Genomic DNA, 16478 nt, shown 5'->3' with positions numbered 1-16478 from the left:
AAATGCGTGTATGAACATGCGGAAGTGCTTACAGAAGTTACAAATTGGCAGGAGTCTTTTAGAGAGCAAAAGCAATGGACATTATAATGGACACGGTGTCTAAATGGTTTATGACTATTTTTTGTGTGTAATTTATGGTATATGCATTCTTATTTTTTCCTAAAATATTAAAGGAATAATATATTAATCTTTCCTTACAGGCCACGTGATAGACATCAAGGAGTGCGTCAACTGCGCTGCCAGTGTGACGCCCTTGTGGCGTCGGGACGGTACAGGACACTACCTGTGTAATGCGTGTGGCCTATACAACAAGATCAATGGCGTCAACAGACCTCCAGTTCGCTCGCAGCAGAAGAAAATGAACGCGGTGAGTGTAGTCCAATGATGTGCCTCTATGCATGAAATGTTCTAGTTTATACTTAAACAATGAGGAGATTGTTATCCAATTGTAAATTCTCTTAAAGGGATAGGCCTATAGTAATCTGAAGTCATCAAAATGAGCATTTTTTCCTTTTGTCAGGAATGAATTCTTCTAATCCTCCTGAACAACAAAATATATACTCCAATGGTTATATTATGTAATGTATTCAAGTGGAACGTGTGTCTCTCTGAATCCATTGCGCCACGCATTACCGCACGTTGTCGAAGGTTTAAATAATTATAGTGCTAATATTATACTTGGTTCAGACATATTGAATAGGTTCATTAGATTCAATACTCTAAAGAAATATTGCAAGATTGTAAGTCAGTAGGAATACAGCAGAAAACACTCATTTTGAGACGTGTTTTCTTTGTAACGATAATTTTTAACATGAAAGTTATCTAGTTGCAGTAGCTAGGTCATGTGGTACGAGACGGTTGAAGCATTGTATACTTATTTATAGAGTTGTATTTGATAACAGATAGCACATTTAATGACAAATGAAGGAATATTGTGGGAGGAGGAAATATCCTCCCTTAAAAATGTTCATAAATTGAGGGTAGTGTTTACTTTAACGTTTTACATTTTCCTAAAATACACCAAATAAATACAACTGCTAAAGAAGTTAGACATGGGTTCTAAGAATACATATGAGAAGATTTAATCCTTTACCTTAAATAGATTTTTAGAAACAGATACACAAATTCACTCTCTCTTTTCGGTAAAATTAAGAGTATTTCACCTATCATATTAAAAATTAACTTTAAATAAATAGATATATAATCAATGGACGTCATTAAATATAAGTATACTGGACCACATTTAGAAATTTCAGGGTGATATGTAGCCTACAATAGTCTCTGCGAAAATGACCCTTGAATTCAGGTCTGGGCGGTGCGCACCGTGTATTTTTCATTGTACTCAGTGGTATGTGTGGATGGTAATGTTTCAGACCGGCAACAGACGAGCAGGAGTGTCGTGTGCCAACTGCAATACCAACAACACAACACTGTGGAGGAGAAACAACAACGGTGAACCTGTGTGTAACGCATGCGGATTATACTTCAAACTACACGGGGTGAGTACGAAGTCTATTCAGACCATAGATGCAACTCCATTTCTTATTTTTGGCCAACACGTGTGTATTTTACGTGAATTGTGACTGTAAGAACATATCTGCGATCTCCAGAGTCATATAAACTACACCACCAACAGAACAAGATAATATTACTGCACTATTAAACTAAATATAAGACGTGCATAGTATAGTAAAAGCCCTTTGTTAACAAAATCCATTTACATTCTACTGTATAAGTAAATAGCAAACCAAATAAATAATATTTGTTCCAATTAAATATTGTAAATCACACAAAAAAATAAAGGAAGACATTCTTTACGCGTTTCAGTCGCGAATTAATTTGTATCTTTTTTAAAAAATCTCAAAAAAGATTTCTTACAGGATTATTGAAATACAGTGATAAGAAAGTATGTTGAAATTAACGAAGAAATCCGATGGCTCATTTCTCGGGTACATAATTCTATCGAAAATGTAGCTTGTATGCTTTCTCACAATGTTGTTTACATGTAAGGCGTGATTTATTTCATTTTGATGTTCTGCTCAACAAGCACGAGCATGCAAATTATTGTGTGTATATTTACGTTACAAACTAATTTTTACTCATTTAAAAACTGGATTATTGAAATAGATCCATATGAAAATACCTCTCAAATGTTTTTAAAAAGTTAACGACGCCTCATTTGTGATATGTTGGGTAAATCTGATGTCCGTGACACATTCCATTTTTCTCTTCTCCTTGCAGTCCCCTCTGTTGTAGGCTACATAATGTAATATTTATTTATTTTTTTATCGTACTACTGTATACCGTTACTTATGTGTCATATCTGTATTTCTCTTACTGTACCTATCTATAATTACTCCCCTTCGCCGGGCTGATTGGCTCAGACGGTTGAGGCGTTGGCCTTCTGACCCCAACTCGGCAGGTTCGATCCTGGCTCAGTCCGGTGGTATTTGAAGGTGCTCAAATACGACAGCCTCGTGTCGGTAGATTTACTGGCACGTAAAAGAACTCCTGCGGGACTAAATTCCGGCACCTCTGCGTCTCCGAAAACCGTAAAAAGTAGTTAGTGGGACGTAAAGCAAATAACATTATTATTAGTTTTACATTCAATCTTTAATTTTCCCCGCTCTTTTCATTTACCATTATTTTTATTCTTAATTGTTGTATCCCTAGTGTTTTTTTTTTTTTTGCTCGGGACGTCGACCTAGAAATATCCTTTGCCCCTACTTTCACCTTACGTGAGGAACCTGCGCGTATTTTGTAAATGGCGGAAGTGTAAAGTGTTGAATGTGAGGAAAGGAACGGCAAGGCATACACAAACACTCAGTCCCCACGTCAGAGATATTAATAATTTACAATTAAAAACCCCGGACCCGGCCTGGAATCGAACCCGGGGCCACCGGGTGACAGGTGGACGCGTTACCCCCTAAACCGCGGGGCCGGACTTCCATACAGTTACCTTGTTAGTTTTTAATTTTCTTTCGCTACTTTTGTCGTAAGTTGATCTTTCTTCGTTGCTTTTTCATTTTTTAAAGTTTGCGTTATACCAAGTTACTCAATTGTAAATATATTTCTCACCGGGTACTGTGTAATTCGGCATGTCGCTGTTTTGATTTCCTAAGAAAATAAATAAATAAATAAATAAATCATATATTATTATTATTATTATTATTATTATTATTATTATTATTATTATTATTATTATTATCATTATTATTATTATACAATCTTCCTGCAACAGCTGCAGGTTGCCCAAAGACAAAGAGTACCTTAACAACAATAATGGATGTGGATACAATAGATAATGTGATCGTATGATAAATGTAGGCAATCGAGTGAGGCATGTCAAACATTTGAGGTCCGCAAGCATGGTTCTTGAAGATCATGATGGACTTCTTGAGTGTGGTAATCGTGATGTTATAGATACAATCTCTATTCAGCCCAAAGGTATTGCAGAAGTTGACAAAACATGTAGATATGGTTCCTCGAGCACCTAACATCAATCCGATTACAGAAATGGATGAGAGCTTATATTTTCGCTTATAGAAGTCCACCGTTTCCTCATAAATTCTTCTTTTTTCTGCATCGACCTTTTCCGGCTGGTTTCCGTTGGTCTCAAATCTAATTGTTGGATCAATGATGAAACCTTCACAACAGGATGGCTTAAAATCAATAATGTCAATGCGTCGGTTGCTTTCTCTGTTGGAGAGACCGTGTACTTCTTCATAGACATTATAACCTTGTCCTCTCAGAGCGTTAGCTATCATTGATCTGGCTACATTACGACGTGAGGTGCGTAGTAATTCACCATGTGGACAGGCTCCCAGGACATGTGAAAGAGTTTCGAACTCTCTGTGGCAACGCCGACAGAGGCTGTTGCCCTGGGATCTGCCAGGTACAGTACGCACAGCAGAAACATTGGCGTTCATTTTTATTGCATCACGCCATTCACTGCAAGACAATCCTTTATGATCACGAATCCACGTATTCGCTGGAGTATACTGTTTAAACAGGACTACACCTTTGCCTTTATGCTCTTTCTTGCTCCAGTTGTCAAAAGCTATTCTTCTCAATTCGAGTCGCACTTTCTTTGTATCTACAAAACCACAGATATGATAATTGGCCAATGTAGAAATCTGTCCTATTAAAAAAAGTATTTAAAGGAATTTTCCAAATTTGTTAATGCTCTGGACGTTCAAGCTCTCAGGAAAAAAAAAAGACTGATATTGATTGATATTGATAAGATTAACAGTCATCTAGAAATGTAATTATTCAAATGTAATTTATGTTCGTGCATTTGTAAGAAAATGTATTGTAAGTGCATGTAGTACTATTGATGTAGTGGAGCATGCAGAGAGTATGTACAGTAAATTAAATTAAATTAAATTAAATTAAATTAAATAAATAAATAAAAAGGAAGTTCGACTAGGCAACCATCTTCTATTAACAATAACCAGAAGGAAAAGGGAAGAGGTCTGACACTTCAAAATGAAGGTATCGGTCAAAGAAATACAAACGCCACGAAGGGCGTGAAAATGAAAAACTCCATAGGCCTTAACACCTAATACCATGGAGGTCAGAAAAGAACAAGACTTGACCGAGGGAGATCGGATAAGATAGATGAAAATGAGGAGCCTGACACAAGTAAGTGGAAATAATGCCAGGACTCAGATAAGGCCCCCGTGGTCGCCAACCCACGCCCCCAAGTTAAGACCACTGGATTCCCTTTTAGTTACCTCTTACGACAGGCAGGGGATACCGGGAAGAATTCTACTATCTTCATTCACAATGGGATAGGGAAGGGCTAGGAGCGGGACTGGGAAAAAGCAAAAGTGGTCTTAATTATTAAGGTCCAGCGTGGTGTGAAAATGGGAAACCACGGGAAACCATCTTCAGGGCTGTCAAGAGTAGGGTTCGAACTCCATCTCCTGTTCCACTCGCTCGGTAGTTGTCAGGGATAAAGATAAAGTAGCGAACTCCATCCAATGCGTGCCCGGTATCTTGTTGGCTGATATAGGGGCTATGCGATTGTTGAAGCTCCTATCTGCTGGAGACACGGAACTGTTCAATTTCAGATTAACTCTATCTCAATACAGCATCCTCCAGATATAGTGGAAAGCCGATAAATAGAGTAGTATGTTAGATACCAAAGGCAGATAATTTAAATGTTTATTTATATGAATAAGTGTGATGAGGATCTCTCTTACACATCTACGTACATACACACATACATTACATAGAACTGCATGTCCACGGGAGTTGGTTACGGCTGTAGTTTCCCGTTTTTTTCAGCCGCGTAACAGTATCAGCATAGCTAAAGTACTGTATGTTAAATATTTTTATAAGACCATCGGTCAATCGTCCAGTTCGCCGCCCTTCCTGCTTCATCGGGACGCACACCACCGCAACAAGGTCACATGGTTCACAGATAATAATAATAATAATAATAATAATAATAATAATAATAATAATAATAATAATAATAATAATAATAATAATAATAATTAGATCCAATCAAACAGGCTAGATACAGAGGTCTTAGCGCTCATAGAAAAAAAAAAGGAAAATAAAATAAATGGAGGTAGCTTTCCAAACCACAAGGAACATCTATATATACAAAATAACATGTCCTGACTGACTGATTCATCATCTGGACGTAACTACTGGACGTAAAGAAATTAAATTTGGGGATACATTTATAAGAGAGTTGTAGGTGCCACTAAGGGAGGATTTTTGGTTGGATATTCTGTCGCTAAGGTTGGTGAAAAGGGGGATGAATTTTTAAAATGAGTATATCCATATCTCGAAAACAGAACAGTTCAAAGACTTGAAAATTGGTATTTGGAATCACCTTCAAAAATAAAGGAACACATATATTTTTTTCAGAATATCCACTTAAGGGGTAAAAGTAAAAGGGGGTCGATTCCCTTTGATGATGATGCTTATATCTCAAAAATGAAGATGTTAAAGACGTGAAAATTGGTGCATGGAATCTCCTTTTAAAAAAGAAACTTTTATTTCTTTGTTTTTGGAAAATCCACCTAAGGGAGGATGAAAAGAGGTGAAAAATGGGTGAATTTTGAAAATGAGTATATCTCAAAAACTTAATATGTTACAGAAGTAAAAATTGGTATTTGGAATCATCTTTAAAAATAAACACGTCTTTTTAGTTTTCGGAAAGTCCGATTACGCGGTGGGGGGGGGGGGGTTCAAATTATGAAATCGACGTTAGCGATGCCGCGGGTAACAGCTTGTATAACATAAGGTAAATGAAATGGAATGGCGTATGGCTTTTAGTGCCGGGAGATCCAGGGACGGTTCGGCTCGCCAGCTGCAGGTCTTTCGATTTGACCCCCGTAGGCAACCTGCGCGTCCTGGTGAGGATGAAGTGATGATGAAGTGATGATGAAGATAACACATCCAGCCCCCATGCCAGGGAAATTAACCAATGCTGGTTAAAATTCCCGACCCTACTGGGAATCGAGCCCGGGACCCCTGTGACCAAAGTCCAGCACGTTAACCATTTAGGCATGGAGCCGGACATAACATAAGGTGCTTGTCTACAAATCATTTTAACACCGTCGTCTAGTCGGTATCTCTCTATGCGTCAGAATGCCTTATCCTCTCTCAGAAATGAGCGCTCGCTAAGTTAGAGAAAAAAAGAGAGAAAGATTATCCAAGAACATTCTTGGCCCAAAGTACAAAAAACGGGATGTACATAAGAAACTCCAGACAAGAAATCCACTCTAAGACAGAGAAGATCACGGACACAATGCGCAAACGCAGTGAGATAATAATAATAATAATAATAATAATAATAATAATAATAATAATAATAATAATAATAATCGTATGGCCTCAGCTACCGTGTGAAGACTTTAATTTGACGCCATCTGACTGTCTGCTCGTCAATTTCGACGTTCCGTTTTACTCTGGTCCTACCAGATGGCAGAGTAAACGTCTATTTGGTCGGGTGAACACCAGAGATCTTTTACCTGGCGACATCTTACGACATGGACTTGTTCCCGCCGGATTTGATTTACCTACTGTCCCATAGGGGGAGCTACTGTACTCGTAAAGGGTCAGTGACCAGCATTTAGAGCTCGGCAATATAACTCGAGTGCTGTATGACGACATAGATCCGCGAGTGTTTAGAGGGTGGTTTCTTCACAGTGTTTACCTCGTCATGGTACAATAAAAGGCCATGTTCTTAGGACAATAAAAGGGACAAATATTCCGCCGGAAATGGGTGGGCTCCAGCACTTCCAGGCCCCTGACGTCACACTCCACGAGCTAAAGACACACAGTCTGGGTGCGGACCTACACATTTCATCAAAGACATCATCCGCTTCTTAAAAACAACGTGCACAAGAGATAGAGAAAACAAAACAACAACTCCTGATTCAAAATATCATTCCCTCTGTACCATCCCAGAAAGCTAAATATTTGTTAGTTCTTCACTTCAGCTTCACATGAACACTGAGATAGTACCTAATATTTAATTCAAGCCCGCTTCCTGCAAAATTTCTATCCTAATTAATTAACAGTAAACACACAAAGGAAGGACACAGGTTATCGGACAGGTGGTGGTGGTGATTTTTGTTGTAAGAGGAAGTACAACAAGGCAATCGTCCTCTCCGAGCATTTTTTTTTTTTTTTTTTGCTAGTGGCTTTACGTCGCACCGACACAGACAGGTCTTATGGCGACGATACCGAGCAAATTAAGTGAAAACAAAAATGAAAATTGAATTACATTATTTATTGAAGGAATGCATTTGAAAAATAAGTTAAAATAAACAAAAACTTTGATGATGATGATGATGATTATTATTATTTAAAATGGCCTAACATCCAGGTCATCGGCCTCTAATGTCACGAAATCAGACGAAATGTAAGGACAATTAAAAATCCATAATCCTCCACTGACTAGAATTCAAAACGTGAGGACGAAGAAGGAATGGATGGATATGAAGTTAAAACAATCAACGGATCCGCCCCGCAATGCCCCACAATCCCAGAAACTAGCGTTAAACAATAGTAGACTATTACTGATCAAGGTATTGCTTCTAAAGCACAATGATGCTTGTAGTCTAAACACGTCCAAAATCCAGGTCATCGGCCCCTCATAATGGTACTTATCGTTAGGAAAGTAGAACCATGGTATTTGTCATGTTGCGGTACTAATCAAAAATTGCGTAGACTCGCGGTATTCCACACAGTATGGTACTACTCACAGATAATGTAATGCGCACATGTAACACGGACCTATGATGTTTCGCACACTGTGTCGCTATTTACAGGCAACGCAAACTTATGGTGTTCTTCACATAAGTGGACTAACCACAAGGACTCGCACTATCCCGTGGTGTTCCTCACATAGTGGGTACTAATCATAGGCAAGGCAGAACCATGGTGTCGCTCATATAGTGGTACGAATCACAGGTACTGTAAAATGTATCCTGAGCACACACTGTCGCTACTAATCATAAACCTATTGTGTACCTAACATAGTGATAGTACGCGCAAGTAAAACCGACCCATGGTGTTCCCTGCGTGGTGGTACTAATTATAAGTAGTATCCTGGTTTTGATTTGATCATCCCTTGGTCACCCCTTTTAGTCGCCTCTTACGACAGGCAGAGGATACCGTGGGTGTATTCTTCACCTGCGTCCCCCACCCACAGGGGGTAAAACTATTTTAGAGAGGAAATGGATACAAGAACATCAAAAGGGAATATTATATTATGCACCTGAATAATAATGACGAGATCAGCAGTATGAGTTCGAATGACTCCTGCTGGCCGAAGCTCCATACGCTCTGTGAGGATGTGGGCCACGGTGAATTCGTTAGCACAGAATAATAAGAGTGCGTAGACCGTACATGTTCTCCGGTTTGTAATAAATTTCAGATTTGGTATTGACAAGGTGGATGAATTATTACGGTACACACCCTACCCCTGACAGAGAGAAATTCTATTTCAGTTACGTGACGCCCCTCCAAGTCAGAAAAGCAGTCCTCAGAATACGCGCCAAAGCAAAAGGATTTGATGACATTGGGAGTGACATGATCAAACTAATTCTTGATTGTATATTACCAACCTTAACTCATATAATCAATTTCTCTCCTCTATACTCGACATATCCATCTCTCTGGAAGAAGGCTATTGTGCTACTTTCAAAAAGTCAAATGCCTTCGAACGAGGGAGACTATCGTCCAATCTGTATTTTATCAGCTTTATTTAAAATCTTAGAATATGTAGGTCCATACACAAATGTCTGAATACATTCGAACGCACAATCTCCTTAATCCTCTCCACTCCGGTTTCCGACAAGGACATAGTACAACTACAGCCTTACTTAAAGTGACTGAGGACGTTAGACAAGCAATAGACAGGACGATTCACAGTTCTGGTACTACTAGATTACAGTAAAGCTTTCGACAGCGTAGACATTGACATTTTACTTGTAAAACTATATAAATTTCGTGTGGCTATTTCTAGCCGAGTGCAGCCCTTGTAAGGCAGACCCTCCGATGAGGGTGGGCGGCATCTGCCATGTGTAGATAGCTGCGTGTTATTGTGGTGGAGGATAGCGTTAAGTGTGGTGTGTGAGTTGCAGGGATGTTGGGGACAGCACAAACTCCCAGCCCCCGGGCCACTGGAATTAACCAATGAAAGTTAAAATCCCCGACCCGGCCGGGAATCGAACCCGGGACCTTCTGAACCGAAGGCCAGTACGCTGACCATTCAGCCAACGAGTCGGACACTTGTAAAACTGAAAGCTCTACATTTTTCTCAGAGTACGATTGCTTGGATGCATTGCTATCTTCACGGACGTCAACAATGTGTGAAAGGTAATAATGGAATAGTTTCCTCGTGGCGCCACGTGAACAGAGGAGTCCCTAAAGTTCTGTACTTGGTCCTCTTCTTTTCGCACTCTTTGTGAATGACACATCATCGAATTACACTGAAAATACCATATGTACGCTAACGATCTTCAACTCTACACAGACTCTACAACACAAGACCTTCAGGAAAATATAGACTTACTAAACATTGACTTACAAGCTGTTAGTGATTGGTCTGTTATGCACGGCCTGAAATTGAACCCTACAAAGTCGCAAGTAATCCTTCTTGGTCATGAAAGTCAAATGACAAGTATAACTAAACGTCCGTTGCCAAGAGTAATCCTTCAGGATGTTCCAATTCCTTTTGTATCTCAAGTGAAGAATCTTGGTGTTATCACCGACGAACGCATGACTTGGTCTGCACAATTTTCTCTGAGGCTACAGAGCGCTCAAAATGCGTGTGTGAGATATATATGCAATTTAAGAAAATTTGACCACGTGTCACCATCTTTCCTAAAACTAGAGTGGTCGCGACTCCATGTTCGTCGTAACCATCACACTTTGTCTCTCCTTCATCGAGTTCTTACTACATCTTCCCCATCTTACCTTTCTTCGCGTTTCCATTACTTGTCATATGTTCATGACGGACATACAAGGGCTCAAACATCCAACCTGCTCATCATCCCTCACCATCGAACTGCCGCATTTAACAGCTCATTCTCGGTGTACCGAGCTCGATAGCTGCAGTCGCTTAAGTGCGGCCAGTATCCAGTATTCGGGAGATAGTAGGTTCGAATCCCACTGTCGGCAGCCCTGAAAATGGTTTTCCGTGATTTCCCATTTTCACTCCAGGCAAATGCTGGGGCTGTACCTTAATTAAGGCCACGACCGCTTCCTTCCCACTCCTAGCCCTTTCCTGTCCCATCGTCGCCGTAAGACCTATCTGTGTCGGTGCGACGTAAAACAACTAGGAAAAAAAACCATTGTCGGTGTTGGCCGCACGAGAATGGAATCGTTTACCGGACGACGTCAGAGGAATACCAACTGCAGTGCCATCTAAAAGAGCGTTAAGAGGTATAGCAGGATGCGAATAAACTGTGCATTTCTGATCTTTCATTCAGCATGTTACTACAATATCATTATCATTATTATTATTATTATTATTATTATTATTATTATTATTATTATACATACATAATCATTATAGACTGTTATGCCTTTCAGCGTTCAGTCTGCAAGCCTCTGAGAATTTACTAAACGTCGCCACAATCCTCGATTTGCAACTAGTGTTGTGGCCTCATTTAGTTCTATACCACTTATCTTTAAATCGTTAGAAACAGAGTCTAACCATCGTCGTCTTGGTCTCCCTCTACTTCTCTTACCCTCCATAACAGAGTCCATTATTCTCCTAGGTAACCTATCCTCCTCCATTCGTCTCACATGACCCCACCACCGAAGCCGGTTTATGCGTACAGCTTCATCCATCGAGTTCATTCCTAAATTAGCCTTTATCTCTTCATTCCGAGTACCATCCTGCCATTGTTCCCACCTGTTTGTACCAGCAATCATTCTTGCTACTTTCATGTCTGTTACTTCTAACTTATGAATAAGATATCCTGAGTCCACCCAGCTTTCGCTCCCGTAAAGCAAAGTTGGTCTGAAAACAGACCGATGTAAAGATAGTTTCGTCTGGGAGCTGACTTCCTTCTTACAGAATACTGCTGATCGCAACTGCGAGCTCACTGCATTAGCTTTACTACACCTTGATTCAGTCTCACTTACTATATTACCATCCTTGGAGAACACACAACCTAAATACTTGAAATTATCGACCTGTTCTAGCTTTGTATCACCAATCTGACATTCAATTCTGTTGAATTTCGTACCTACTGACATCAATTTAGTCTTCGAGAGGCTAATTTTCATACCATACTCACTGCACCTATTTTCAAGTTCCAAGAGATTAGACTGCAGGCTTTCGGCACAATCTGCCGTTAAGACCAAGTCGTCAGCATAGGCCAAACTGCTTACTACATTTCCACCTAACTGAATCCCTCCCTGCCATTTTATACCTTTCAGCAGATGATCCATGTAAACTATGAACAGCAAAGGTGGAAGATTACAGCCTTGTCTAACTCCTGTAAGTACCCTGAACCAAGAACTCATTCTACCATCAATTCTCACTGAAGCCCAATTGTCAACATAAATGCCTTTGATTGATTTTAATAATCTACCTTTAATTCCATATTATTATTATTATTATTATTATTATTATTATTATTGCTGTTATGTGTATGTGTCACTGTGGTGGAATTTTATTTCAGTTACATTTTGATTGTGTCTTATCTAGTATTAATTACGGTAATATTAATTATGACTTTTATGTACACTAATTGGTTTAGTGTAAGAGAAGGCCCAATGGCCTCATCTAAGCCAATAAAGACATTTATCTATCATCATGGATCTCAAATCTCTCTCGTTAACTCATATGCCAACCGCGAAGGTGTATATTTAGAGATGCAAAGTAGTCTCTTTAAATAGTTTACCTTCACCTTTTCTATTTTTTTCATGTCTCTCAACTTACTAAAAGATGTGGTGAATGAAGGCTAGAAACTGCTTATAACATAACGTTTTAGGTACATAGTAGAGAGGTTTCACGAACTGACTGCTACAATAGCCTAATACAAGTGACAGTTTGGAGTATGTCTTGCTCTCAGAAACACAAGACAGTCAAGAAGTAGATGATGCACTCTTTAGACGTTAATACACAATTCATGACTAGCACGTACACTGAAATCCATGCTGTGTCTCGGGAAAGAAAGCTTCTCTCGTAAAGGACTTTTTCGGGTTGCGGTCCAAAAGTCGTTCCAATAATAATAATAATAATAATAATAATAATAATAATAATAATAATAATAATAATAATAATAATAATAATAATAATAATAATGTGGCATATTGTCAGAAAATGTTCATGATTTGTTGGCTAGAATGAAGAAGGGCCGGACTTATCTTTGCCACTTTGATTTATGAAATAGGAGCTCTTGCTGGAAATGTCGATTTTATCAATTTCTTTGTACTCTAGAATTTTGTGAAATATTGCACATATGATGAACCTCATCAGAGTCTACCCTGCTCCTCTTGGCGCTCTGAAATGAATTCATGAACGAAAATACATGCTCAATCGAAGCATTAGTCCCGGGGTTCGCAGAGAACGAATTCAAAAACATTCGAAAAAGCCGACGGATCTACAGTCTACATCTTACCAATCTTACCATCGGCTATCAAATTATCATCATTCTCAGCTGAAGAAATTTAGATATACATACAGGAGACATGTGCAATTTTTTAACATCCCATTGTGTGAAGCAAAAACTGGTATTTATTTTCGATTTTGATCAAATCCAGGACCCTTACATAATAGCGGGACAGATGTCTAATCCGAAAATTCGGACATGTAGCAACCCTATCGATTATCAGGCCATCGGTCCACTTCTTATCGACAGCTATTATACCTGTACGTCTGCTAGAATGTTCAGATGCTAACTTCCTGATCCTGCGATGACTGCTGATCCGAAGTTACATTTTTTGTTGTTGTTGTTGACAAAAGTCAAGAAAGTGAGGGAGGATTTCATTGTCGTTGCATGAAAACAAACTTTTAGATTCCTGCCAGGGATACAAAAATCATGAGAGAGAGAGAGAGAGAGAGAGAGAGAGAGAGAGAGAGAGTATTGTGGAAGTTGATCAAGAAGGAGAAAAAGCTGACAAACGTATACTGATAGAGTTTATGTAAGACAGAGAAAGTGACGGTCGGCTGGCAAATAAAAAAGCCCAATCACATGCAGACAGATACCACAAGTAAAAGAAAACATTTACTTATCTTATCTAAAATTCTCCAGATATCCAGACATGCAACAAGTTTATAAAACATAAAACAATCGCTTTTATTTCATTCCTTTACTTAAGTTCGAACTAAATTGGTACATTATTATTATTATTATTATTATTATTATTATTATTATTATTATTATTATTATTATCATCTCATTTAAGAAAAGCTAAGAAACAACAGATAGGGAATCTGCCACCTGGGCGACTGCCCTAAATGCAGATCAGTATTGATTGATTGATTGATTGATTGATTGAGCTGCTCGACTAAGTGGTATGTTCCGAGCTGTCAGCGGAAAAGATGACGTGTAATAACATTAGTAGACGAATAAGTTTCAGTGGCGTCTTTAAAAGTAGGAAATATCACAATATGAAAAAAAAGTTGGAATTCAAAAAGACAAATTCGGGCAAATATTCATTTAAAGGAAGGGGAGTTAGGGATTGGAATAACTTACCAAGAGAGATGTTCAATAAATTTCCAATCTCTTTGAAATTATTTAAAAGGCTAGGAAAACAACAGACAGGGAATCTGCCATCTGGGAGACTGCCCTAAATGCAGATCAGTATTGATTGATTTATTATCGTCATCATAACAGTGCTCAAAAGCCTTTGCATATTACGATTTCACCCAATTTTGTGAGTAAACTCGAAGTGTTAGTAAACACAACTAAATCACTTTCGCTATAAAGCTACAAAATTTCTTCTCCTTTCCAGCTTTGGACGCAACCACATCACAGAGAGTTGCTTTCCATCTTGAACACAATTAACCCTAGTCCATTTCATCTGGCAAGAAAATTCCCTCTTTCCATCACATCAAGGCTGAATGTTACTAGAACTTGTACAGCGGGGCCGATGACCTTCGATGTTAGGCCCCTTAAAACAACAAGCATCATCATCATCATCATCATCATCATCATCAACTTGTATAGCTGTACAAAACTGTGTTAATTAGTAAGAAATTTTAAGATCCCCTCATCTTAGGATAGTTTTTAAGTGACTTTTCATGAACAGATCTTTTACATCAAGGTGTCAAGCAGTGACAACGAAGAGAAAAACCATTGACTATTTAGACATTTAAACCTTTTATCAAGGTAAGGACAAGTTGTTTTTAATATTGTGTTCTACCAATGTTACTTGTGTTTTTGTGTATATTTTAACTATTATTCAAGATCACGGCTGAAGATGTTTTTCATGGAAAACGAAACTGTACCAACTAACCTTGAAAAAATAAATTAATGTTATTGTAAACTAAGAAAATCGTAAGATTTCACAGTGGTAGATAGGTGGAATTTCCCAAACGTACAAGTTGGAATTCGTTAGATAAACACTAAATATGTCACCAGAGATCCTTTATATACTAAGTAGAAGCGGTGAGTACTTCTGAGTAATCAGTCTCTATTAACATTAATCAGAAGAAGATATGGAATAAGTCTGAGGTGGTGGTGATGTGGTAATTATTGTTTTAAAAGGAATTACAACTAGATTATCATCCCCTACATAACACTAATCACAGAGAAAAAATTGAAGGGATCCAACATTTCGAAAAATGAAGATATTGGCCAAAGGAAGGCAAGGGTCATGAAGGACGTGAAAATGAAAGACTCCCTAGGATTCGCAACCTAATACCGTCGGGGTCGAAAAAAACAAGAGTTGACCAAGACAGGTCGGATAGGATAGACGGAAGTGAGGAGTCTGGCACAAGTAAGTGGAAGCAATGCCAGGACTCAGTTAAGGGCCCCGTGGTCGCTAACCTACACTCCAAAGTTTAGAGTCGCATATTAGGACATTCACGGGATGTCCGTTACACAGGGATTTTTCGACACCGATATCGTACAACGTGAAGTGTTTAATTAATTTTCTTTCGCTTTTCAAAATCCGACTACCTCGAATGGGTTTGAACCCACATTCTTTTATCTGGAAGCCAATACTCTAAAAGTGATCCCAGAGGGATTATCTTATTCCGACAAACATTTATGTGAATGAAATTCTTCTTTGGGCTTCTATCAATAATTTGTTATCTAGTACTATCCATTAAATCTTCCGTTTGCATCTGATAGTATTTTACTTGGATGATTTCCTGCTGGTTGGGCTTTATTTCATTCTAGTTTTTCGTCTTTTCCTTGCTGATATCGGCCATTCTCTAATATACCTAATATTTCGTAGAACGGCGATATTATCAGCCAGTTTTATAGACTATTGGTTCTTGAATTACATTCGCACGTGCCTTCGTATCACCGATGGCTTTTTCTAGAATACCCCGTCTCACTATAGGTATACATTCTCTAATTCTTGCTTTCGAAGGAAGTTTTGAAAATCGCAGATATTGGCTGATATTCTCTTAGGTTCCTCTCCAGTCAAGAGTAGGTTTATCATTCGAAAACTAGGATATCATCGCAATTTAAGAGTCCAAAACCCGAATGCAATTTACATGTAAGTAAGGCCTTTATAAGGAAACATCGGCATGTTTGGATCTACTTCATTTAATGACGAGGAAATGTATTACTACCAAAAATGTGTGCTTACAATGCACTAAACTATTGTGTACCACTCACACTTCTCGGACCCAGAAGCAGAAGTAAAGAACTTGATTTGATTTTCAATGAGCACATTAAACTTGTTCCATTGTTTATTGTACTTTCAGCATTGCATTCATTTACAGATCTTCGTATTAACCTGATCCTTTCTTCTTAAAAAAAGACAACACACCCTTTGTACATTCCCATTATGTCCAGGAACAGAGAAAC

At 38.6% G+C, this 16478-nt stretch overlaps 1 protein-coding gene across 3 annotated transcripts in view; it reads left to right on the top strand.

The window, feature by feature from the left end:
* Window positions 1–16478, top strand: part of LOC136885748 (uncharacterized) — a 123205-nt gene that overhangs the window by 45130 nt on the left and 61597 nt on the right. For all 3 annotated transcript variants that reach the window (XM_067158482.2, XM_067158484.2, XM_068230450.1), the window contains exons 3-4: window positions 201–367; window positions 1374–1499. In XM_067158482.2, coding sequence (XP_067014583.2) covers window positions 201–367; window positions 1374–1499 — 293 coding nt within the window. The remainder of the gene's footprint in view (window positions 1–200; window positions 368–1373; window positions 1500–16478) is intronic.

The sequence above is a fragment of the Anabrus simplex genome, chromosome 14 (genome assembly GCF_040414725.1).
Source record: "Anabrus simplex isolate iqAnaSimp1 chromosome 14, ASM4041472v1, whole genome shotgun sequence".
NCBI lineage: Eukaryota > Metazoa > Arthropoda > Insecta > Orthoptera > Tettigoniidae > Anabrus > Anabrus simplex.
This window is presented reverse-complemented; position numbering and strand designations above follow the sequence as displayed.